This window comes from Drosophila virilis, chromosome 3 (genome assembly GCF_030788295.1).
Source record: "Drosophila virilis strain 15010-1051.87 chromosome 3, Dvir_AGI_RSII-ME, whole genome shotgun sequence".
NCBI classification, from domain to species: domain Eukaryota; kingdom Metazoa; phylum Arthropoda; class Insecta; order Diptera; family Drosophilidae; genus Drosophila; species Drosophila virilis.
Genome location: NC_091545.1, coordinates 6653109 through 6676747, shown reverse-complemented (window position 1 = coordinate 6676747; position 23639 = coordinate 6653109). Strand labels below are relative to the sequence as shown.

Genomic DNA, 23639 nt, shown 5'->3' with positions numbered 1-23639 from the left:
TTTGAGTTTTCGAAAAAATTTATAGTTTTATTGCATTTTACATATTTTTTTAGAATACGGTAAATTTAGCACAGCTCAGCTTCCAACTAGAATCTGTTCGAAATATCGGCTAACAATTTCGCGGGCGAAAAGGAAAGACTTGGCAAACGCCTCCCAATAGTGTTGGAAAAGTGTTGTAAAAAGATAGATAGATAGCGTTTACTTTCACTTACAAGGTGTGTTGGAAAAGGCAAAGATTTGAGTTCATTTTTAAAGCAGGACGTGAACTTCAGCGTTCCAAGTCGGAGTCCGAGCATTCGAACATCATTCACCATCTGCGACTAAGACTACAACAAAAAAAAAAAAAACAACAGAAACCAAAAGTAACGCACGCATTTAACTGGAAGCCGTCGCTGGCTTTGTGGGCGGCGACGGTGGCGTTGTGTCTGTCGTGTCCGTCGCAGCTGGCTCCTCCTTTTCCTTGTTCCAGCTCTTCAGACCCTCGGGCAGCGTTGTATCCTCCTCAAAGGAGCCGGTGCCCTCTACAAATTCCTCGTACGTTGACTTATCCTTAAATGGACGCGGTCCCAACAGCTCAATCATATCATCGCGACTGAGCACCTCATTTTGCAGCAAACGCTCCGCAACGAGACGCACATCCTCCTTGTGCTTCACCAGCAGCTCCGTTGTGGTCGTGTGCGCGCACTTAATGATATCCCTCACCTCGCCATCGATCATCATGGCGGTGTCCTCGGAGTAGGGCTTGCTGAACACGGGATCGCCGCTTTGGCCCAAATCGAAACTGACCTGGCCCACCTTTTCGTTCATGCCAAAACGCACCACCTGCGAGTAGGCGATGTCTGTGATCTTCTTGAGATCATCCTGTGCGCCGGTGGTGATGCGATTGAAGAACAACTCCTCGGCCACGCGGCCGCCCAGGGTCATGCACATGCGATCAAACAGCTGCTCCTTGGACAGCAAGTAGTGATCCTTGGGCAAATACTGGGCATAGCCCAGACCCTTCCCGCGTGGTATTATCGAAACCTTTAACAGCGGATCGGCGTGCTCCAGGAACCAGCCGGCCACCGCATGACCAGCCTCATGGTGAGCCACCGTTCGTTTCTCTTCGGGCGCCAATACATTCGTCTTCTTCTCCATGCCCGCGATGACACGCTCGATAGCCTGCTCGAAGTGCTTCAGCACAATCGAGTCCTTGGAGTCGCGAGCCGCTATCAGCGCCGCCTCGTTGCACACATTGGCAATGTCGGCGCCGGTAAAGCCCGGCGTCAGTGCAGCCATTTTGCGAGACAAGGCGTTCTTGTCGAGGTCCGTTTTAAGTGAGCCCAGATGCACCTTAAAGATGCTCGCGCGTCCCTTGATATCCGGCGCCGGCACATAGATCTGGCGATCGAAACGTCCCGGACGCATCAGCGCCTTGTCCAGAATGTCCACGCGATTGGTGGCAGCCAGCACCACCACGTTCGTGGTCGTATTAAAGCCATCCATTTCGACCAGCAGCTGATTCAGTGTATTCTCCTGCTCGGAATGGCCGCCAAACGTTTTGCCGCCACGTTTCCGGCCAACGGCATCGATCTCATCGATAAAGAGTATGCACGGCGCGTGCTTGCGCGCCATGGCGAACATGTCACGGACTCGAGAGGGACCGACACCCACAAACATTTCGAGAAACTCCGAGCCGGATACAGTGATAAATGGTACATTCGCCTCGCCAGCCGTCGCCTTGGCCAGCAGGGTTTTGCCCGTGCCGGGCGGGCCGGTTAACATGGCGCCCTTGGGTATCTTGGCGCCCAGATCAATATACTGTTGCGGATTCTTCAAAAAGTTGACAAATTCCATGATTTCTATTTTAGCCTCCTCACAGCCGGCAACGTCTCTGCAAAAGGGGCGAAGGCGTATATGTTAATTGATTCCTTGAGTTAGTTAAATGGAAGTAGCTCACTTAAAACCGATGCCAATCTCTGTGGGATTAATTAACTTGGCCGTCGATTGCATGACACCGCCAAACAAGCCGCCGCCCTTGCGTCCACGTCCGGCCCCCATCATATCCGCCGATTTTCTCATCATATAAACGAGAAAACCAATTATCAACAACGTGGGCAACAGGCCCGTCAAACTGGACGCCTCCACCTCGTTGCGATAGATGACGGGCACAAAATTGATGGACTCGACGCCCTGTTCCGTTTGCGCAGTCTCCAGATTGCGCTCAAAGGAATCAACGCTGCCAATGTTGAACCACATGACACCGCTGCTGCTCTGGCTCGGCTGTAGGCGCACACGCACCCACTTCTTGTTGACCACCTCCAGTTTCTCGACGAGACCCTTGGACAGGTAGCTGGGAAATGGTGAGCACGATTATATAATCATTTACATATATGGATTTCCAATCCTTTAAAAGCCTTTTTTAGATCCTGTTTAAATTATAAAATATTCATGTGTGTCCTGAAAGGCATTAACCGGCTTTGCCCGGCTATCTAAATCTATATTATGGACATTTTTCATTAAAGCTAAGCGAAAACTAACTGAATTTAAAGCTGTTCGTCTGAAGAAATTAGTTTTATGCCGCAAGAATAATTCTACCCGAAATCGTTGGAGATTCTTATGATTTAATAGAATATATATTAGGTATATATAGTCCGATTCAGCAATAAAATACTTTAAATGAAATTAAAAACCTAAATTTTTAACAAAAACCGTCGAAGGTTAGTGTTACAATCTTAACAAAAATTAATTCGATATTGAAATTAAAATATTTTGAATTATAAATGAATATATAGAGGATGAATTAAATCAAATCTGAACTTGATTCTAAATTGGTTTTTGATTCCTACGAATATTCAAGCCCTATAATTTAATAAAATAAATATCGCCAAATCCCCGCACTAATTAAATAAATAATTAGTGCGAAAAAGGGTTCACACATTCTTTTAGACTTTCGGATGAAAATAATAATATTTCCAAAACTAGACTCTTACGTCACAAAAACAAATAAAAAGAACGCACGAAATTTTGTACATGTACAGTGAAAGCTCCATGAACGAACAGCTCCCTTGGGAACCAGTTTTGGCAACTGCAACTTAAAAAGCTCGAAATGATTTTAAAAAATAGCCGAATTCGTTTTTTGAGCAAAAAATAAAAAAAAATAAAAATAAAGCCAAAAAGTTAGGCCCTTTGTCTAAAATAGCCAAATTTAGTTAAAATCTAGCTGCATTTTCCCACACTGGTGAATCTCTGGCAGTTTGCCTTAGTGTCAACAAAAACGAAAGTCGCGTTCGCTCAAAAGAGCTTTCACTGTACACAAATATGAACGTAAGAAAAATATGATGCAACTGCTTGCGCAGTCTTATGAAATTTGGATATGGCGCACCTGTTGACAAACTCCTTCCAGGAGATCTCCTTGTAGCCCATCTCGAAGAAGGCGAACGAGCCGATCAGGACAACGGCGCCGATGGCGCCAAACAGAATCCAGCGTTCGCGATCGCCGCCGCCGCCCTCGCCCAGAGGACGGCCGCCTGGCGTGCCGCCGCCGCGTGCGCCCGGACCGCGTGAACTGTTGCTGAACATGCCGAAATTCCAATCCGATTTGGTATCGCTGGCAGTGCTGGGCTTAATCGCGGGTGGTTTGGACTTGCTGCTGCCGCCGGACGTCGGCGGTTTGCCGCCCGACGGCGGCTTCTTGTCCGCCTCGGCGGCGGCTTTGGGTTTGCCAGATTTGCCGCCAGCCTCAAAATACTTTTCAAAGCCCTTGGGCGGCTTCTTGCAGAACAATTGCAGCTGCTCCACAATGTAGCGCACGAGCGGCATCAGCTCAAAGGATGCGCTGCTGCGCTGCAGCTGCAGTTGCAGACAAAATTAAACAAATTAATCACAATTAATTTCAATGAGTGTGTCAGACGCACCTTGTCTGTGAGCGGAGCGTGTGTGTAGCTGCGTTTCATAAGGCTTTTCATTGCCCTGGCCGAGCTGAGCAGCCGGAAAGCCATGTTGCTCTTTGGTGTCTACGGAGGCGGGCGGGCGGGGGTTGGGCTGTGTTGTGCTGAATATTTTCTTTAGGTTAAATAACGACAGCGGCACCGTTATTTTTACTAAAAACTTTGTCAATTTTGAAACAACTATTGAGTTACTGCGAAGAGCCGAAAGTTGCCGCCTCATATAGCGCAAAGTTGTTTCAGGTTAATGCTTTAAAAATAAAAAATAAACTGTTTTAGATTTTATGGTGCGCTATTGTGAAATTTCGATTTTCAGCTAATAGTTGAAGGCAGAGCTGATTCGATAGTTGACCAGGGCTGACTAGCGGTTAATAGTGTTGAACAGCACACGCAGACAGAAATCCTCAATAACATTTTTCAAGAATATTCTAGTTTCTAAACTATATTCGCAAATCATTAATCGAAATGAGAATCGTTTTAATTGTATATACTAACTAATGTCTATTGATAGTAATATTAGCATGATGACGTCACAATTGCTCTGCAATTTCTTTGCGTCGTTCAGCAACACTAACCAACATGGCGTCCGGTGTTGTGCTGTGTCGTGTGGTACGTATTGCTAGTCGTGAAAATTTTCTATTCTTCAAATTAGCTAATAAATTAACTCAAATTTGGCATAAAAATGTGCACAAAACGTGTACCAATCAAAATGCTTGTGATTTAACATTAAACGTCGCCCTGGGCTTATCGTTTTTGTATATTTGCGACGTTTTCCGCAACTGTCTGCGCGAAGGGTACGCAATTTTGCAGGCCAAAAGAAAAAAAAAAACGAAAAAAAAAAGTTTTGCTACCGACTTGACATCGTGTATGTGTGTGTGTGTATGTGGCTGCGTTTGTGTGTGCTCATGTGTACAGTTGGCTGCTAAAAACCATAACAAAAATGTGTAAAAATAGTTGAAAAATGCCTTCAATCCGTTTCTCATTAGCGTCTGTGTGTTTGTGTAGATGTGCGTGCAATTTTTTCCGGTAGTCTGTTGTATGCTGTCGTGAGTGGTTGCGGGGGCACTATTATAGTAAAATCTCTATGCAGCTGCTCTGTTCGTGTTAGTGTGCGAATGGAAAAGTGTGTGCATGTGTGTGTGTGTGTGTATGTGTGTGTTTGTGTGTGCGAATTGTACGAGTCTCCGGTTTGCAACACTAAAAATCAATAAAAATGCAGCAACAACAACAATGCACACTTTTTGGTGTAGATTTCACTGGGTGGCTGCCGCTCAACAGGGGGGCGCTCTATTAAATAAAGAGAAAAAAATAAATAGATGTACGTATGCAAGTGTGTACTAATTATTCAACTTTCTTCTCATTGCAGCTTTTGTAACTAAAACTCCGTTTTGACATCACTTTCATCATAATCTGAATAAAAATAATAATAATATAAAAAAAAAACCATCGAAAACGAATCAAAAAGCAAATAATAATAAATCATCTAATAAAAAAAAAACCAAGTTACATACCAACAAAACAAACAAACCAACAACAAACAACTACAACAAAGCTCAAAAAGTCTAAGAGGCGTTTAATAACCGGAGGGGCATCTGCCATAAACTTTTAGTTTTGAAATTTCCTTTGTTTTCGTTTGCAAATTCGCTTTAAACTCTACAAAAATTATATGCCGAAAAGCTCACTAAAAAGTCTACACTTCAAAAATCAAAATTTGCGAAAAGACGAGAATTTACGCGAAGAAAGACTGTAAAAAGCAAAAGCGAAACGTCGCCGTCTGCGGTGAGCGGCGCACAACAGAGTCAAGAGTCTGTTAGCGGGTGTGAGCGAGATAGAAAGCGAGAGAGACAGAGCGAGAGAGAGAGAGAGAGACGACATAGCGACTGCGCATCTGTGCAAAAAAAAAATAAATAAATAAAAATAAAAACAACAACAAAACAAGCCAAGCTTAAAACGAAGACTTTCAAAACCAACAACAAAAACCAAACAAAATTCAAACGCTGTGAAATTAACTCGTCAATACTCAAAGCAACAACAAAAAGAAAAAGAAAAAACAAAAACAAAAAAAAACCAAGCTATAAAGAGAAATCAACTGAAGTAAAACGGAGTTGAGGTCTTAACAAATACAATTACAATTCAAAAACACACGCACGCACTAAAACAAAAACAATAATATAAAAAAAAAAACAAATTACAAATAACATAAACTGTCTAACTAAAGCAGCTAAAACGCGACGCTGAGGCGTTGACGTTGACGTCTAACTCGAATAACACTAAAAGAAAAATCAACAACAACAAAAACCACGTTTAACAATCCCAAAATTCCTCATTTTTTTCCCTGAAAGCTTTAATTTAATTACGAATTTTTGTTAAGTCAAAGTGAATTCAATTTGCTAAAAATTATTTAAAATTAAGACAAAAACAAGAAGAACGCCGCCTCTAATACAACAACAACAACAACAACAGGAACAAAGCAAGCGCAGAAGAGAAACACAAACAGCAAAAGCAACACCAACAACAACTACCAACAAACAACTGAATTAAAGTTTTAAAGTACAAAATAACCGGGAGTTAAAGAGAAGAAGAATAAAAACAACAACAACAACTAATTTAAACATATTAAAAACATTTAATTTAAACGCAACATCAATTTAAATTATTTTTTAAAGAAAATAAACAGCAAATATTATAGTTCGTAAGCCCAAAAACAAAAACGACAACTTTGTCGCCTGTCGTGCGGCGGCCGTGTGTAAAAGTGCAAAAGCGCTAGAAGAAGAGCAGAGCGAGAGAGAGAGAGAGCGCGAGCAACAGAGAGAGAGTGACGGTGCGATCGTGAGCGAGTCACCGTTAGAAAGTTCCGCCTTGTAAAAGAACAGAAAAAAAAAACAAACAAACAAACGATAAAGCAACAATTGTGCCGCAAAGAAAAAACAAAACACACAAAACTAAAAAAAAAAATGTACTAAAAACTGTAAAATAAAAAAACGAGCAACTAAAAACGGTAACAATAAAGAAAAACATTTAAAACCAAAAATCTACAAGAATTCTATTAGTCCTAAGTAACTTTTACAACAACAACAAAAGCAAACACAATATGAAGACCCCAGCAACAAAAACAACTGAGTAACACAAAATAAAAAGTAAAAAATTAAAAAAATAAACGAAAAAAAATACCGCAACTTAGCCAATAAAACAAACAAATTTGTAAATAAATGAAATTAAACAACGCCCAGCAAAAACCATAAAAAGAAAACGCAAAAAAAAGGAAACAAAACAGAAAAAAAAACTGCGCGGCCTCGTGCCCGAAAACCAAACAGTTTTTTTTTATTTTTAATAACAAACTATTTTTTATTTTTAAATAGTTTTCATTTAATTTTTTTATAAGTGTACCTAGTGAGAAATGTTAAAAGTCTAAATGCGATAACGATTAAAAGCAACAACAAAAACAAAACAACAAAAAAAAAAAAGAAGAAAAAAACAAATTCAAAGAAAGATTTAACAACTCTGTGATAATTACTGTAAATTTATAAATATAAATAAAAAAAAAAAAACAAAAAATCTCTAAGCATTAATGAAAAAAACAAAAAAAAAAATGAATACTAAATAAAAACAAAAACAAAACTGTAATTTTTAACAATAGTAAAAGGAGGCAGAAGAAGAACGAACATCTAAAAACAAAAACAAAAAAACGACAACAAACACTTTATTTATAAGAGCAAATGCAAATTAAAAGATAAAAACATTGAAACAAATTCGTGATATCTTAAAGGACTTCGATACATATACTATAGTATATTATATATTATATTATATAAACTTTAAGTAAATAAGCTTAATTTAACGTAAGCAAAAAACAAATGAAATAAAAAAAAAAAAAACGTAAGTGAAAAATACAACAAACACAAAAGCAAAAGCAAAAGCAAAATAAAACAACCCTAGGTTAAAACAAAGACTTTCAACAAAACGCGCATTCAAAATATATATTAAAAAAAAAAAACAAAGTAAAAAAAAAAAAATAATTAAACAAACCTTAGGCTTAAAGTTCAACATAGTAAATGGCAAACCAACAACAATTAAAGAGTATCTAACTAACTTTATATGTGTGCATATACATATAGGCATATATGTGCATGTATGTATAAAACTATAAATAACGGTAAATAGTGAATAACGGTAAACGAAACAGCAATAAACAACATACAAAACGTGTAACCGAAAAGTAATAGCAACTACAGCAACAACGTACAGCGAAATAACGGAATAACGGATCAACACTAGAAGCCGCCACCGCCGCCCCCTCCACTTCGTATTCCCCTCCCCCAACACACTCACACACGCACACACACACCCGCAACGTCTTGCAGCCCGTGGCAGGCAGGCCCCAGAGCGGCGCAGCAGTTCGCAGAGAGTGAGAGAGCGAGAGCGAGAGAGCAATAAGCTGTAACAAGCTAAACAAAGCAAAAAGTAAATTTACAAAAAAAAAAAAAAAAAACAAAATAAAAATAAATCACTAATACTTCCTAAATACCACAACGATTGCCTACAAAAATATATTATATATTATATAAATGTATATTATAGTAAAAACAAAAAAGCAAACATATTAACCACAACCCCTCCAAAAACCCCTCAAACAAACAAAAATCAAATCATCTAAATTAATAAATATATCAAATAACTGCTCTAAACTTATTAAAAGCAAAACAACAACAACAACAACAAAGTATTCCGTAAAGCGCCCCAGTGTATTTTTCTAGTAAAACTAAAAACAAAAAAAAAACAAACAACTTAAAACTCGAACACATGAACAAATCGCAATAAATAGTAAAAAAAAAATAAATAAATAAATGTTTATTCATCTAACTACAACAACAACAACAACCAACGGCAAGCTACAGCAGCAAATGCATTTTCATCAGAATACGAATATATTTTTTTTAAAAACACAAAACAGCCGCAACTTCAACTAACAACAACAATAATTAATACAAATTCAAACTGTTCATTACATTATATTTAACGGCATTTTTTACATACGTTTCTTCGGGCCAAATACATAAATACAAACTCGAAGGAAAGTTGACCACCCACAACAACAGCAACAACAACAACAAATGATTGTTTCTTTATTAACTTCGAAGACAAGGAATTTCAGTGCCTCTTGTGCCAGTGTTTAGCCAAAATATATATACACAACAAATACGTATTTATTGCTTAGTTTTTTTCTCTTTGATATACAAAAAATTACACAAAAAATCGAAAGAATAAAAAAAAAAAAACAAAATAAATTTATTAACATAAAGCAAATAATTAATAATAACAATTATAAATAATTCCAAAAAAAAAATATTAAAAAAAACCGGATGCAGTTCAATTTTTGAACAGCTCCAAAAAAAAAAAAAAACACGCTCGCTCTCTTTAAAATCATTCAACATTCTCGTCATCGATCGATCATCAACAACACCAATTAATACAATCACAACACCAACAACAACAACAACCAGTCTCCTTGTGCTAGTCGCTATCAGCATTTTCTTATAACATCCAAACAAGCAAAAGCAATTAACAACATGAATACGCAATCCAAAGGATATCGCACTGGCGAAGGTAAGATCAACATAACCAAGAATCTGTAAGCAATATGTTAAGCAGCTGGCGTGCTTTCACTAAACAAATTGTCCTTAAATGCTTTTACTAAAATGTTAAGTTAACATGCCTTTAATAACACCATCTAACTACCTAAATTATATAAATATATATTAATTGCGAGCTTTTTTCTGTTAACATGAGGTGTCAAGCTATTAAAACAACTCATATTAAGGAAATGTAAGCAGATCTTCTGTTAAACTCCTGTTAAACATGTAACAGGGCTTAACTTAAACATGTCAAAAGCGCACTGTTATTTACATTATTAAATCATGTAAAGAGTCAGTAGCAGAACATGTTAAGTAAATGTTGCATGTTATCTAGCCTGTTGAAAGGCATTTACATACTAACATTAAAAGCGCACTGTTATTTACATATGCAATTCATGTAAATAGAGTAACAGAATATGTTAATTGTAATTGTTTTCTAGCCTCGCAAAAGGCAATTATAATGTCTGATCAGCTTTCAATGGCAAGTGGAACTCATTTTCTTTTTCCCATTCTCTACGTCTTGCAGAAATCTACGATAATTTGCAGTGCTTCGACATGACTGCCATACGGAACTTGAACATACCTACAACTTTTCCGACCATTGGAACCTTTACGCTGGACTCCACCACGTTGGGTCTGCAGCCGCAGTCGCATGGACCGCCAGCTGCGGCCGTGCAATTGGCCATGGCTCAGCCGCCGCAGCAGCAAAGCATGCATCATCATCAGCAGCAGCAGCAGCAACAACATATGCAACAACAGCAGCAACATCATCAGCAGCAGCAGCAACATCATCAGCATCAGCATCAACAGCAGCAGCATCAACAGCAGCAGCAACAACAACAGCAGCAGCAGCAGCAGCAACATCCCAGCATTGGCATGTTTGATGCAAATGAGGTCAACGATATCATCCAAACTCCGCCACAAATTGGCGTCTTTCAGTCAAACAGCGTGCTGAACAACGGCGCCGGCAGCTCATCGTCCATTTTCGGCTCGCAGTCGAGCAACTCATCGGCCACAGCATCCGGTGCCAACGATCCAAATCAGACCACGCGCGAAACTGGCATCATTGAGAAGCTACTGGTGGGTCTTTAGTCGAGCAGTAATATCTGTTAATTATACATTTCGCAAAAAAAAAAAAAAAAATAATACAATTTTAATCATGAATTTCTCTCCTCTTTTGGGCAGCATTCGTATGGCTTTATTCAGTGCTGCGAGCGGCAGGCGCGTCTTTTCTTTCATTTCTCGCAGTTCAGCGGCAATATTGATCATCTGAAAATTGGGGATCCCGTCGAGTTTGAGATGACCTATGACCGGCGCACCGGCAAACCAATTGCTAGTCAAGTCTCGAAAATAGCACCCGAGGTTGTGCTCTCCGAGGAGCGGGTCACCGGCACTGTCACCACCGAGCTGCGCACGGATAGTGCCAACAATGTGCTCAGCTCCAGTGAGACAACCGGTCGCATTAGCTATGAGAATCGCGGCGAATGCTTCTTTTTACCCTATACCAAAGACGATGTCGAGGGCAATGTCAATTTGCGTGCTGGCGACAAGGTCAGCTTTCAGATCGCTACGAACCAAAGGTGCGAGAGAAACTATACCCTATAATCTATATATAATTATATCTGTTATACTCAATCTTACAGAGGCAACCTGGGCGCCTGCCATATACGCCTGGAGAATCCGGCCCAGCCTGTTAAGTATCGCGGCGTTGTCTGCTCGATGAAGGAATCTTTTGGTTTTATTGAACGCGCCGATGTGGTTAAAGAGATTTTCTTTCATTTCTCCGAGGCCGAGGGCAATGTCGAGCTGCGACCCGGCGACGATGTTGAGTTTACCATACAAACGCGGAGTGTAAGTAGAGCTGATAATTACCATCAAGTACTTCATATCACACTAACAATAGCAGTCCGCCTCTGTGCCTCCGCAGGGCCGGGAGTTTGCCTGCAACATAACGCGTTTACCACCCGGATCGGTCATCTTCGAGGATGTCGATAGCACCATTTACAAGGGCCAAGTGCTCAAATCGCTTGATCGCAACAATGCGGTGCGTCAGAACAATGATCCGTTGCCGGGACGCATACGTTATCGGGCACCCGACTACTCCGAGGTGGAGGTGCCTTTTGGCGACAAAGACCAGAAGGGTGATTTTACTTTACGGCACGGCGATTGGGTGCAATTCCTATTGGCCACCGATCGGCGGGATCAGCTGCAGCGTGCCACCTCCATAGCGCTGCTGGACGAGACATTCAAGGTGTCCGGCGAGAAGCGTGAGCAGGGCACAATTGCCTCACTGAAGGAGGGCTTTGGATTCTTGCGCTGCGTGGAGCGTCAAGTGCGTTTGTTTTTCCACTTTACAGAGGTTCTCGATACGGTTAGTTAGCCCATGCAATCTGGTGGTATTTTCTATAATATTCTGCCTATTTTCTCTCACCGCAGAGCCGTGAAATCGATGTCAATGATGAGGTGGAGTTTACTGTCATTCAGGAGCCCGGCTTGGCCTATAACAACTCGCGTCTGCAGGCCATACGCATTAAACATTTGCCGCCCAATACTGTGCAATTTGAAACTCTAATGGCCAACAACATTGAGGGTAAGCTTAAATACATTCAAAGAATTCTTAATACTAATCTTGGTAATCGATTGTTGCAGGCACCGTGACACGCGAGGCGCCCAAGAGTCCCATTAAATCTCAGGATCGCTTCGAGGGTGGCGTCATCACCTACGAGCATGGCGATGTTAAAAAGACTATTATGTATTTTCTTAAAGACTGCGAAAAACCACCAAGGGTTGGCGAGCGCGTGCGCTTCGATATTTACATGGTGGGTTACAGTTGCAAGCAATAAAAGTTGTATGTGTAGCTATCAGAGAGGCAGACAAACAGAGAGACGTACAGGCAGACAGACAGACAGGCAGACAAGAAAACAGACAGACGGGAAGACGGCAAACAGATAAGAAGACAGACAGACAAGAACACAGACAGACAGACAAACACATAGACGGACAGAAAAGTGACAGACAGAAAGGCAGACAGGAGACTGATCTATTTGATCCGAAACTCCTTACCACAAATTGAATTGAGAATTGAAGTTTCGGCAGTCAGAAGACAGCGCTCTATTCTTAACAAAATCTAATCTTGTAACCTGCTGCCCTTTTCGCAGGTTAAACGTAACAAGGAATTTATAGCTGTCAATGTGCAGCAAGTATCGCTGCAACAGCAACAACAACAACAACAGGCGCAGCAACAACAACAACAACAACTTTTAAGCCAGCAAACAGCTGCTCAACAACAACAACAACAACCACAACCAGTTGCCAATCTAAATCAGAACGATCAAGTGTTGATCTCGAATGGCATCGGCACGAATGCCAGCTCCATGCAAAATGGTTATATAATGCACGGCAGCCCTGGCGGCGGCAGCAGCAGCAACAGCAGCGTGGGCAGTAATGCCACCACTCAGCAGATTTCAACGCCCCATATCGAGGACTTTAAACTGGAGAATAATAATCATGCGAATGCTGAGGCCGCTGGCGGGCAGTTGTATCGTGGTTTTATAGCCGTCATCAAGGAGAATTTTGGCTTCATCGAGACGCTGTCGCACGATGAGGAGGTATTCTTTCACTTTAGCAACTATCAGGGCAATCCCAATTGGCTTGAGCTGGGTCAGGAGGTCGAGTATACTTTGGCCCCCAATGGCAACACCTCCGTTTCGGGCAATTGCTTGCCCGCTGAGAATGTGCGCACTTTGCCAAAGAACTCAATACCGCAGCCGGCGGTGCTGGAGACGGTGCACAATGGCGTTGTGGCGCGTCCGTTGCGCTGCATCAATCCGGACCAGCAGGAATATGCTGGTCTAATTGAGATACTCGATGAGCAGCGCACCACAATCATTTCACAGCATGAATTCGGCATCACCAGCTTGGTGAATAAGCGCGATCTGTTGCAGAAGGGCGATCTGGTTAGTTTTCGCATCGATGAGAGCGGCCGGGCGGCCGAGGTGAATGCGGTGCGGCAAAAGAAACGTGCAACTGTTGACTCCATCAAGGGTCAATTTGGTTTTCTCAATTTCGAGGTCGAAGACGGCAAGAAGCTATTCTTTCACATGTCCGAGGTACAGGGCAATACGGTGGCTCTGCATCCTGGCGATACCGTCGAGTTCTCCGTGGTTACCAATCAGGTGGGTAACAGCTGAATGTTCTGCCCAAACTTGTCACTTTATTTAATTGTACATTTTACATTTAATTACTCTTCACAGCGCAATGGCAAATCTTCGGCTTGCAATGTTTTAAAAATAAACGATCGTCCCGATCGTCTGATCTCGCGCCTTAAGCTCAATGGCGATGACGGTGTGCCGCGTTTGATATTGATACGCGCACCCAAGGGGCCGCAGGGCAAGGGCTTCTCTATACTCGCGCGCCATCCACGCATTCCAGGTGCGTTAATACACAAATTAACTAATTAAAACGTGTATTCAAATATATATATATAATCTTATTGCTTACAGGCGCCATTATGGAGTAATTCCAAATCAGATATTTGATGCAAATTAAAGACAATGCACACACACACACACACACACATGCAACCATATATATCTATATATATATTCTTGTACGCTACAACATAAACAAGGCTTACCATACACAAGGATGGCACAGGAACTGCAAATATAAATTAACAACAATTACGCAACTACAGAACTACATTGTGAACTTGTCTCTTAACAACCATATTATCAATGAATACAAACAAGCATACATTTATTAAGTATATTAACTTAGAAGCAAAACACTATTTGAAACGATAATAATAATTGATAGCAAAACATATGGCATACCACATACATATATATGTATAATTATGATGAATACTAAACGGCAACTCCAAAACAATTTCTACGTGTCTGATATATATATATATATAAAACGAAAAAGAAAAATAATAAGAAAATATTACAAAAAAAAAAACAACTAAAACTAAACGAAATTTTACGTAAACTTACGCATTAAACATTAAACCAGGGCCCTAAACTCCTAATTGTAATCAAATGCAGTCTGTATTCTTTTTTTTGTTATATTGAAGTTGTGCGCTGCTTAAAACTGAAATTCAAGTGTCTGAGAGATGAAACCAAATTGTGTGTATACGTATACTATTTTTCAACTAGTTTTGCTTTAATTTAATTTTAGCATATATAAAATGAAATCTATAACATATTAAGAGATACATAAAACAAAGTAAACAATTATTGTATAATGGCAACGAAATCCTTGCATATGTGCATTACACAAACAAATAACAAAATGAAAAACAAACAAACAAAACAAACACTATATGCCATAGATGCGTAGATAGTTATTTCTTTTCTCGACTTATTATATATGCTCTATTCTCTAACTCTATTCTAATTATTCTCGCAAACTGTTCTTTCTTAGCTTCTTTGAAGTCTTTACTGTTAAACTGGCAAATATATATTTATTACGATGATTGTATACAACAAGTGGAAAATGAAAGTATGAAGTATTTATAGCAAACAAAGTCTTAATTTCGTTTGTAACATTTCAACACCAAAACACTCTATCGAGTATCGAGTATAGATATATATTATCTGTGTATGTTGTTGTTTCACGAATTTTTTTGCTGCATTCAAAGGGTTGCATTAACTTATACAAAATACATACATACATACATACATACATGCATATACATCTTACATATACGAAACATATTTATTATTTATAAAAAAAAAAAACCAAAACAAAAACAATATTTAGAAATCGAACTTTGTAACTAACACACAAAAAAACAAAAAACAGAAAGCAAGAAAATAATATTAATTATTAAAAACAAAATAAAAACATAACTAAAAGTCTTGTGTGAGGATGTAGAAGAAGAGCAAATGTAATTTGCTGCGCCAAATCTGTTGAAACCATTTAATGAAAGATAACAAAAATTAATTTTTAAAAATGTATTTTTAAATATTAAAGTATATATATATAGTAAAACAAAATATAAAAACATAAAACAAAAAACACAAAAAAAAAAATACAAAGAGATCGTGTCGGAAACAAAGAGCAAATATTGTGAAACAAAATTATGAATTTCAATTACTAAAACAAAAAAAAAAAAACAAAAAACAAAAAAAAAAAACGAAAACCATTTAACAAGCTAACAACAAATTTGGGATCAGTACGTCCTACTATAGCCATGTTATACATATATACAACTACAACAACAACAACAAAACAAACACTAAGCAACACAACAAAATGAACAAGCAAGATTTAAATAGTAACTTTAAATATGTATAACGCTATTATATATATGTATATATATATATATGGTATATATATATATATATATCGTCTGATATGCCGCAATAGGTTAACTGCAGGCGTTTAGAGATTTATGCAATGCAATGAAATGAACAGCACAGACACAAAACAGAACAGCAACTAATCCTTATTTATAAAATATAAAACATAAAAAAATCGTAAAACATACACAACCACAAAAAAAAATGCAACAAAAAAAAAAACAAATACATATGTGCTTGAATACGAAAGAAAAACAAAAAAAAATAAAAATTAAAAAAAAAAAACGCAAACTATATAAGTCAAATAATAAAAAAAAAATAAATACATATTTCAATAAAGGTAAACAAAATTGTGTTTAACTGGGATATCAGAATAGAAAATTAGATAAGTAAATTGGAGAAAATTAGATAAGCTACAGAGGAACTGCTAGCGGGGCTCGCACAACGCCGGGCAATTTCTTGAAGGAAACAATATTTAAGCTTGAGAAAACAAAAAACAATAAGTTTGTTTTTGTTTTTGGTTTCTTTTTGTTTGTTTTTTTTTTTTTTATATATATATATATTTATTTATAAGAATAATTTATATCTGCTTAAGATTTCCGGGTTACATGACATGACTATGGTATGGTATCGCATTTTGACGCTCCTTAAAACTCGATTTGCTTTATTTTAATTTTTTAATTTTTATTGACTGTTGACTCCTATTTGTTATTATTTTTTCTTTCTATGCTATTTTGTTGATTTGAATTGTTGTTTTAACGCAGATGTTCTTTTAAAATTCAAATATTTCATAAATAGTGTTTTGTTTATTCGTTTCGCTTGAGGTTATGTAATTTATTAATTATAATTTACTTATAAGTTTACGCTTGCATTGATTTGTTTATAGTGAATATTGCATTGATTTTCGATTTGTTTGTTTTTAGTTTTTGTTTTTGTTTTTTTCTATGCCTTTGCTTTCGTTTACGCATGATTATATCGCCTATATATATATTAATATATATATATATATCGTAATATCGCTTAGTTTTAGTAGATATACTAAATGTCAAAAGATTGCGTGTAGGGTTAAGAACTTTTCTGACGAATTAAAAAACCGATTAATATATATATATATATATATAAATTCTGTAAAAATGATTTATCCGTAATACAAACTTGGGTATTCCTTGATTTTCTCTCTCTTTGCTGTTTTCTTATTTTTCTCATTTATTTTATATTTTATTTTTTTTTTTTAAAACGAATTTCTGCACCGGTATTTTAATTGCATAAACTTACAAATATACTATTACAAAAAACATTGAGTTTTGTATAAAAAATCGAGGTAAACTTTGATAGTGCATCGGATTTGCTTTGGTGTTTTATTTATTTTTTTTTTTTGTATTCTTTGTTTTAGTTAATATTGCTAAATTGCGGTTAAGGAAACTCAGGGCCAATGCACTGAATTGGCATCAAAGGCATTTTATAATAATGTGTGTGCGGCATGAATTTTGGAACGATTTCTGTGTGTAGTTTTCTTATGATTGCCGATGCACCAATTAAAATTGTTTGCTTTTCCCCTTTGGGGCGCTATGAGCCTGTGTGTGTGTGTGCGTGTGTGTGTGCGTGTGTGTGTGGGTGTGTGTGTGTTGGGGTGTTAATGGTTGTTGTCTTTTATTTGGTAAGAGAGCATAATATAAATTTTTAATTTATTCGGGGTGGGCAATTATTTGTTACTTTAAGAATTTTTCTCCTGCGCTTTTTGATTTTAATTCGCTTTTTGTTTTTTGTTTTTGTTTTTTTGTTTCTTAATAGGAAGTAAATACGTCTTAATATACGTGTTTATATAGCTATATATTTGATATAAATGGGCTGTGCTTAATTTGTTTGCTTTAAATAGTGTGAGAATTTGACGATTTTTCAAATATATATATATATATATATATTTTTTTTTTATATATTAAATATTTTCTTTAAAGAGAACGAACGAATTTTTTACGCCTAATTGCTTGTGCTGGCTACGCCAAAAATGGTTGTGCGTGTGTGTGTGTGTGTGTTTATTGGGCTGCTAACTTAGCTTTAATCTAGATGAGGTGTGTGTGTGTGTGTTTGGGGAGGGAGTGGGCGTGGTGCTCTTAAAGCGAGTTGGAGAAAGTCATATATATATATAGATATATATAAATATTTATATAGATTGAGAGAGAGAGAGAGAGAGAGAGCGCGTAATTAGAGAGCTTCAAATTATGCTTATGATTTATCAGCTGCCTTTTGCTTTGTTCTGGGATCATATCATCATCATCATCATCTACTTCTTCTTCTTCGTTATCATACTCAACAAGGCGACAGTTGCTATCGCTGCTCCTCCGGGCGGGCATCACACTGTGTTTTTGGGGGCGGGGCGGGTGCGGTAGCGTGGCACTCTAGGCGCTATTCTTGGAGACAAACTCACGCAATATATCGCCAGCCATTTCGATGTTGTTGCGCGAGATGCCCAGCGCCGTAATGGCATTCTCCTTGGAGTAGCCGGCGTTCATCAGGCGCGCTATATACTCCAGATTGATATTCTCGTAGGGCACAGTGCCGGCACAGTCTTTTTGATTGATCGTCACGTTCGCATAGAGCAGCGGCTGTTGGCCAGCTGGCGTTGGCTGCTTCAGTGTCATCTTCTTGCCATTGGCCAGCGCAGCGGCTGCCGCCAGAGCCGCCGCACTGGTCGTCGTGGTGCACAGTTGCGTATAGTGCGAGCTGGCCGCATCCTGGACGCCGCTGCAGCCACTGCTGCTGCTGGTGCTGCTGCCGCTGTTGTTGTTGTTGTTGTTGTTGTTGCTGCTGCTGCTGTTGTTGGCAGGCAGCGTGCCGCGCGCCTCCAGCGGACGTGTGTCGATGACACCGCTGATGGTCTCCGCCGGTCCCACCTCGACCATCATCTCGTCCAACAGCGACAGCACCGGCGACGTGGTGCTGCTTGCAATGCGCTGCTGTCGCATCAAATCCTCGGCCAAGGTGTCGACGCTGCTGCTCACATGCGGCGGTATGGGCGGCGCCGTTGTCTGTGGCGGCACATTGTCCAGGCTGCACTGGATGTTGTCGATGCTCTTGCTGCTCGAGGGTGTTGCGCTGTTTGGCTTGACGGGTGTCTCCATGCCGGGTGATTTGCGCGGCGGCAGCGGCGGTGCCACAGCAGCAGCTCCTCCTCCTCCTCCTCCACCAGCTGCTGCTGCTGCTGCTGCTGCTGTTGCGCTGGAGCTGGCGCCATCCTGCAGATTCTGTAGTATGGCATAGGAGCTGATGGAGGCCGTATCGCCGGCCGAGCCGTTGTCCGTTTTGCTGGGCAACTTCTGGCCATAGGTCGAGTTGATCACACTGGAGCCAATCAACGGTGCGCTCATCCGATTTGTTGTCTTCTGTGTGGAGCTGCTGTTGCTGCTGCTGCTGCTGGTGTTGTTGCTGCTGCCGCTGCCATTGCTGATGACCGTTGCGGCAGGCGGCGCCGAGGGCTGCGGCTGCTGCTGGTTGCAGTTTGTTGTGGAGGAGGAGCCGCCGCTGATGCTGCTGCTGCAGCTGCTGCTGCCGCTGGGCAGGCTGAGCGCTGGCGTGCCGCCGGCATAGAGATCGTTTTGCACCGCCATCAGGCTGGGCGTGGTGCTGCGTCTGCCCAGGCGCGGCGAGGTGTGCGGACTATGCTTCTCCATGGAGGACTGTGACGCGGCCGAGGTGCTGAGCGCGTGCAACGACGAGGTGGCTATATTGAAGTCGCCCATATCCTGCAGGATGTGGAGTATCTGGTCAGTTGAGAACAGGGCTTGTCGTTTGATAGTTTTTGTTTTTTTTTTTTTTGTTGGGATTTGGTTAAATAGGCGCATGCCCCTAGAGCAACAAGGAGGCAAGTCAAAAGTTTTGCTGGACATGCACAACAACAAGGATCAAAGAAAAGGAGCAAGAACAGCAACAACAACAACAACAACAACGCAACAACATAACTGTAGACAAAAAAATATATAAACATAAAACTATTCAAAAAAAAAAAAATCAAAAAATAATTAACGTAGCAGCACGCCAAAAACAATTAAAACCAATATTTATAAATATTTATACACATATATATTATATATTTTTTTTTTTTGTTTTTTTTGCTGTTCAGAGTTTTTCTTGTTCATTTTAGAATTAGGCATATTTAAGAACTTATTAAGGAAATCAAAAGTTTAAATTTAACGCTAAAAACTTTATGCACTTGCATGTATATATATATATAAAAAATATATATATATTTTTTTAAATTGCATTGTATTACAATTAAAACATAAATAATTATTAATTATTAATTGAAATAAACTAAGTCGATGTATGCTGAGGCCTATGTTAAGGAAACGAGCCGAGCCGAAAGATTTAAATAACGAATGATAAAAACGAAAGCACAAACACACACACACACACACACACACACACATACACAATGTTTTTAAATGTTAATTTGTTTTTTTTTTTTTTTGCTAATACTTTAAATGTTTTACATAAATTCTGGCCTAGGCTTGTGACAGTTTAGGGCTAGCTAACTACAATAATAAAATAATAATTATAATAATAATTATGTTAATGTTGATTATACATACAATATGCCTTTTTTGTAGCCTTTGTTTTTTGTTTTTTAAATATTATTATTAATAAATTACAGTCTTAGAAAACACAAATACATATATCTATATGTCATATATGTATGTATATATATATAAATCTAAATGAAAACCGATTTGCAAAACTAAAACAAACACAAAATGTTATAAATCATGAACTAAACATATCTTTGGAAGTATCAAATCATAAACTAAAAAAAAATACCATACGTTTTTTGTTTTCATATGAAAGGAAGAGGGGGGGTACGTGTTTCAAATACAGGGTATTTTTTTGTTTTTTGCTTGTGTAATACAATAAAAAAGATGACACTAATAACTAGGTATTTACAACAGTTTAAAAGCGGGCCATACAAATATTTATATAGGTTTTCAAGTTTTGAGAATCGAGAATTGTTGCATGTACTACGCGCATCTGATGATAATAACACAAACTATTCAAATGAATCATAAACAGAGGCGAGCGAGCGTATGAATGAAAGAAGAAACAGGGAAAGAAGCAATGAACAAAACGAAACAAAACAACGAAACAGAGTGCGCAGACAAAACTGATAGAAGCGAGCGTTGATAAAAACAAAACAAAAAAAACGATACGCTGATGAGTAACTTCCGCTCAGCGCGCATGAATACATACATACGTACATAAATAAATAAATACATACAACAAGCATATGCATCATATATATATATATATTAAAGACTACTCTACAATTGGATTTGCTGCTCGTCGTCTTGTGTGCGCACTGCTGTTAGTTGCAATGAAAATTGTAGCTAATAATTTAAATCAAAATCGCTAAACATTAAACTTAATATAGAGTAGAACGTCTATCTATATATATATATATATATATAAATGTATATATATATATAAACGAACCAAACTTGATATATAAATATATATATATATATATGTAAACGTAATAAGATTATATGTATAAGAGAGAGGCAGCACAGGCGGGCAGCGCGGGGCAGGCGTCAAAAGGCTTTATTTTGATAAGCGCTGCACTAAACTATACCTCTGTATCGTCATCGTCCTGCTGCAGTTGTCGTCCATTCGTTGCATTCCGATTGTGCTGTTTGCGCGGATCGAAGGCATCCACAACGATCTGTTCGGTGCCCTTGATCTCTGCACGACAAAACGGGCAGCCCTGCAGCATTAAGTGTATTAGTATTGAGTTTTTTTTTTATGATTAATATTGCACGCTCCGCTTACCTGTCCCTCCGAGTCCACCTGCCAGGCGGTGAGACAGGGCGTGCACAGCAAATGACCGCAGGGCTCGATGCGTATATCCTTATCGTTCTCTGCGCAGATTTTGCATAGCTGAAAGGTGCTGCCTGCAAGTGCGTGAAAAGGTATTACTTATGTGTCGTTAACGGGCAGCGTGTCAATGCAAACTTACCCATTTCACAGTACAGCTCGTATTGCTCTTGTGTGACCGTTATATGATCCTCGGTTGGACTTTGCACAGCGGACGACAGATCCGGATTGTAGGCCTGGCCATCGGGATATAAATAAAAGCCCTCGCTAAAGGCGGAGAGAAAACAAGTACAATTACAATTACAATAAGTTTAAAAGTTAACATGGATGAGGCACACGCAAATGCATGCGATGCTAGCCTTAAAGCTCACTAATACAAGTGCATGCGGTTACCAATACAGAAGCACATTTAACTTTAGGCAGCATTTTAGCCGAATATCATGGTCCTTACCGATGCCCATCGAGCAGCGCCTGGCACAGCGATTTGTTTTGCGGTATTGTTTGCAATATTTCGCCATCTGCCGTCACGTAGCCAATGGCCCATTGGCCGAGGCGTGTGCAGGATAAACGAAATACATAGCTGCCTGCCTTGTGTATGTAGCGCTGCAGGCGCGCCTTCACCTCATCGTAGGTGAGAAAGGCCACATAGCCGGGATGGGTGACGGCCAGGATTTGCCAGTTGCGCAACAATGTCACCCACGGCTGAAATAGACGCGTGAATACATCGAATTCAAAATTCGATATATAATCATTGCACGTCAGATCTATGGTCGTTTTCAGGGCCATCGCCTCCAGTCCTGACGATATCGGATGCACCTTATTTAGCTCCTGACGGAATATTTTCCAAGGCACCAATGTACTACAAATAATTGTATACTACTATTACTGTCTGTTGGTTGGGATTAACGAGTGCGCCTTACCTGTTGCCAAAGTTACTCTTCCAGAAATCGGCAGCATCCGCCTTGGTGATTCGAAACTGATCGCCCGCAAAGACACCATTGGGAAAGATGGCTTTCAGCTCGCTGAGCATGTGCGAGAAGACCAAACTAAGTTTGGTCAAGTTACGGCGATAATGTGAGTTCTCATCGAACATTTTCTCTTTGCCCTCCTTGAACAATTTGATGGCCTGTTTGCATTTACGCATTAGATTATTGATGAAGACATTGAAGTGCTCGTTGGCGTGCAGCAGATGCATTTGATCCTCGTTTTTGGAATATATTAAACGCAAACGCTGATACGTGTCGGGCAGTATGTCCAATATGAAGGGTGGACTGTTTTTTAAATTCATTTTCGGCTGTTGACACAATTTGACCACCTTGTCCATCAGTTTCCACGTTTTCTCCAGCGTCTTCTTGTCCGTCGACAGGCGCTGTGAGACGCATGCCTCTGAGATGGCTCCATGTAATTTGGAAAAGATTGAAGGAAAAATTTTTGGTTGTGATTGTATGCGACTGGTGCGACTCGTCGCCATCTTTTCTCTCAACACTGCTGCGCTGCTGCTGCTGTTGTTGTTGTCGTTGTTGTTGTTGTTGTTGGTGTGGCTGTTGGTTTGGGGAGTAAAGTTGTAGGTTTCACTCTTCACACACACACACGCACATGCACACACATACACTCACTGCGCTGCGTTACAGCGACAACATGAATTTTCAGCTGCCCAAACAGCCAGCGCACCCGCAATTATCAAACGTTCACTTTGCCTTTGCTACTGGGCATCCGCATTTGCACAATTTGCGCGTTTCGTAGTTAGTTATAGACGATTTTTTTTCCCACACAATTCTCCGACTTTTTCAATGAGTGTGGCTGTGTGCGTACATGTGTGTGCCCGTGTGTGTGTGAGTAGCGATGTTAAACAGAACTATCGATGATTACGCTAAATATCGATAAGCGTGTACAGCCACTCTGCTGGC

At 39.6% G+C, this 23639-nt stretch overlaps 3 protein-coding genes across 4 annotated transcripts; 1 reads left to right on the top strand and 2 right to left on the bottom strand.

The window, feature by feature from the left end:
- Afg3l2 (AFG3 like matrix AAA peptidase subunit 2) lies at positions 1-4260 on the bottom strand. Its single transcript, XM_002046572.4, has 4 exons — positions 3897-4260; positions 3365-3831; positions 1940-2332; positions 1-1873 (listed from the first exon to the last, which is right to left on the bottom strand). Exons 1-4 carry the CDS (start codon positions 3978-3980, stop codon positions 376-378), a joined length of 2442 nt encoding a protein of 813 aa, XP_002046608.1. The 5' UTR covers positions 3981-4260; the 3' UTR covers positions 1-375.
- A 201-nt stretch (positions 4261-4461) lies between these two features.
- Positions 4462-16209, top strand: Unr (cold shock domain-containing Unr). Of its 2 annotated transcripts, none has more exons than XM_070207947.1 (11): positions 4462-4535; positions 5293-9530; positions 10086-10639; positions 10745-11139; positions 11203-11410; positions 11463-11930; positions 11996-12149; positions 12209-12378; positions 12718-13734; positions 13813-13990; positions 14062-16209. In XM_070207947.1, the coding sequence occupies exons 2-11, from the start codon at positions 9494-9496 to the stop codon at positions 14076-14078; spliced, it is 3198 nt and encodes a 1065-aa protein (XP_070064048.1). In that variant the 5' UTR covers positions 4462-4535; positions 5293-9493; the 3' UTR covers positions 14079-16209. The 2 variants fall into 2 exon arrangements, with proteins under 2 accessions (XP_070064048.1, XP_032290311.1); XM_032434420.2 differs by having other exon boundaries at positions 4463-4535; positions 11466-11930.
- Positions 16210-16479: 270 nt separating this feature from the next.
- Positions 16480-23577, bottom strand: Cbl (E3 ubiquitin-protein ligase CBL). Its single transcript, XM_002046570.4, has 7 exons — positions 23343-23577; positions 22653-23273; positions 22184-22591; positions 21875-21999; positions 21688-21809; positions 21491-21622; positions 16480-19610 (listed from the first exon to the last, which is right to left on the bottom strand). The coding sequence occupies exons 2-7, from the start codon at positions 23201-23203 to the stop codon at positions 18267-18269; spliced, it is 2682 nt and encodes an 893-aa protein (XP_002046606.1). The 5' UTR covers positions 23204-23273; positions 23343-23577; the 3' UTR covers positions 16480-18266.
- Positions 23578-23639: the final 62 nt, after the last annotated feature.

Coding starts and splice junctions, on each gene's coding strand:
- Afg3l2 (XM_002046572.4), bottom strand. CDS start 3,980: ATGGCTTTCCGGCTGCTCAGCTCGGCCAGGGCAATGAAAAGCCTTATG. Junction 2,333..3,364: donor TGGAAGGAGTTTGTCAACAG/GTGCGCCATATC, acceptor ACCATTTCCCAG/CTACCTGTCCAAGGGTCTCG. Junction 1,874..1,939: donor GAGATTGGCATCGGTTTTAA/GTGAGCTACTTC, acceptor CCCCTTTTGCAG/AGACGTTGCCGGCTGTGAGG.
- Unr (XM_070207947.1), top strand. CDS start 9,494: ATGAATACGCAATCCAAAGGATATCGCACTGGCGAAG. Junction 10,640..10,744: donor GCATCATTGAGAAGCTACTG/GTGGGTCTTTAG, acceptor TCTTTTGGGCAG/CATTCGTATGGCTTTATTCA. Junction 11,931..11,995: donor TTACAGAGGTTCTCGATACG/GTTAGTTAGCCC, acceptor CTCTCACCGCAG/AGCCGTGAAATCGATGTCAA.
- Cbl (XM_002046570.4), bottom strand. CDS start 23,203: ATGGCGACGAGTCGCACCAGTCGCATACAATCACAACCAAAAATTTTT. Junction 21,810..21,874: donor CGAGCTGTACTGTGAAATGG/GTAAGTTTGCAT, acceptor ACGCACTTGCAG/GCAGCACCTTTCAGCTATGC. Junction 19,611..21,490: donor AGGACGATGACGATACAGAG/GTATAGTTTAGT, acceptor CACATCCTGCAG/GATATGGGCGACTTCAATAT.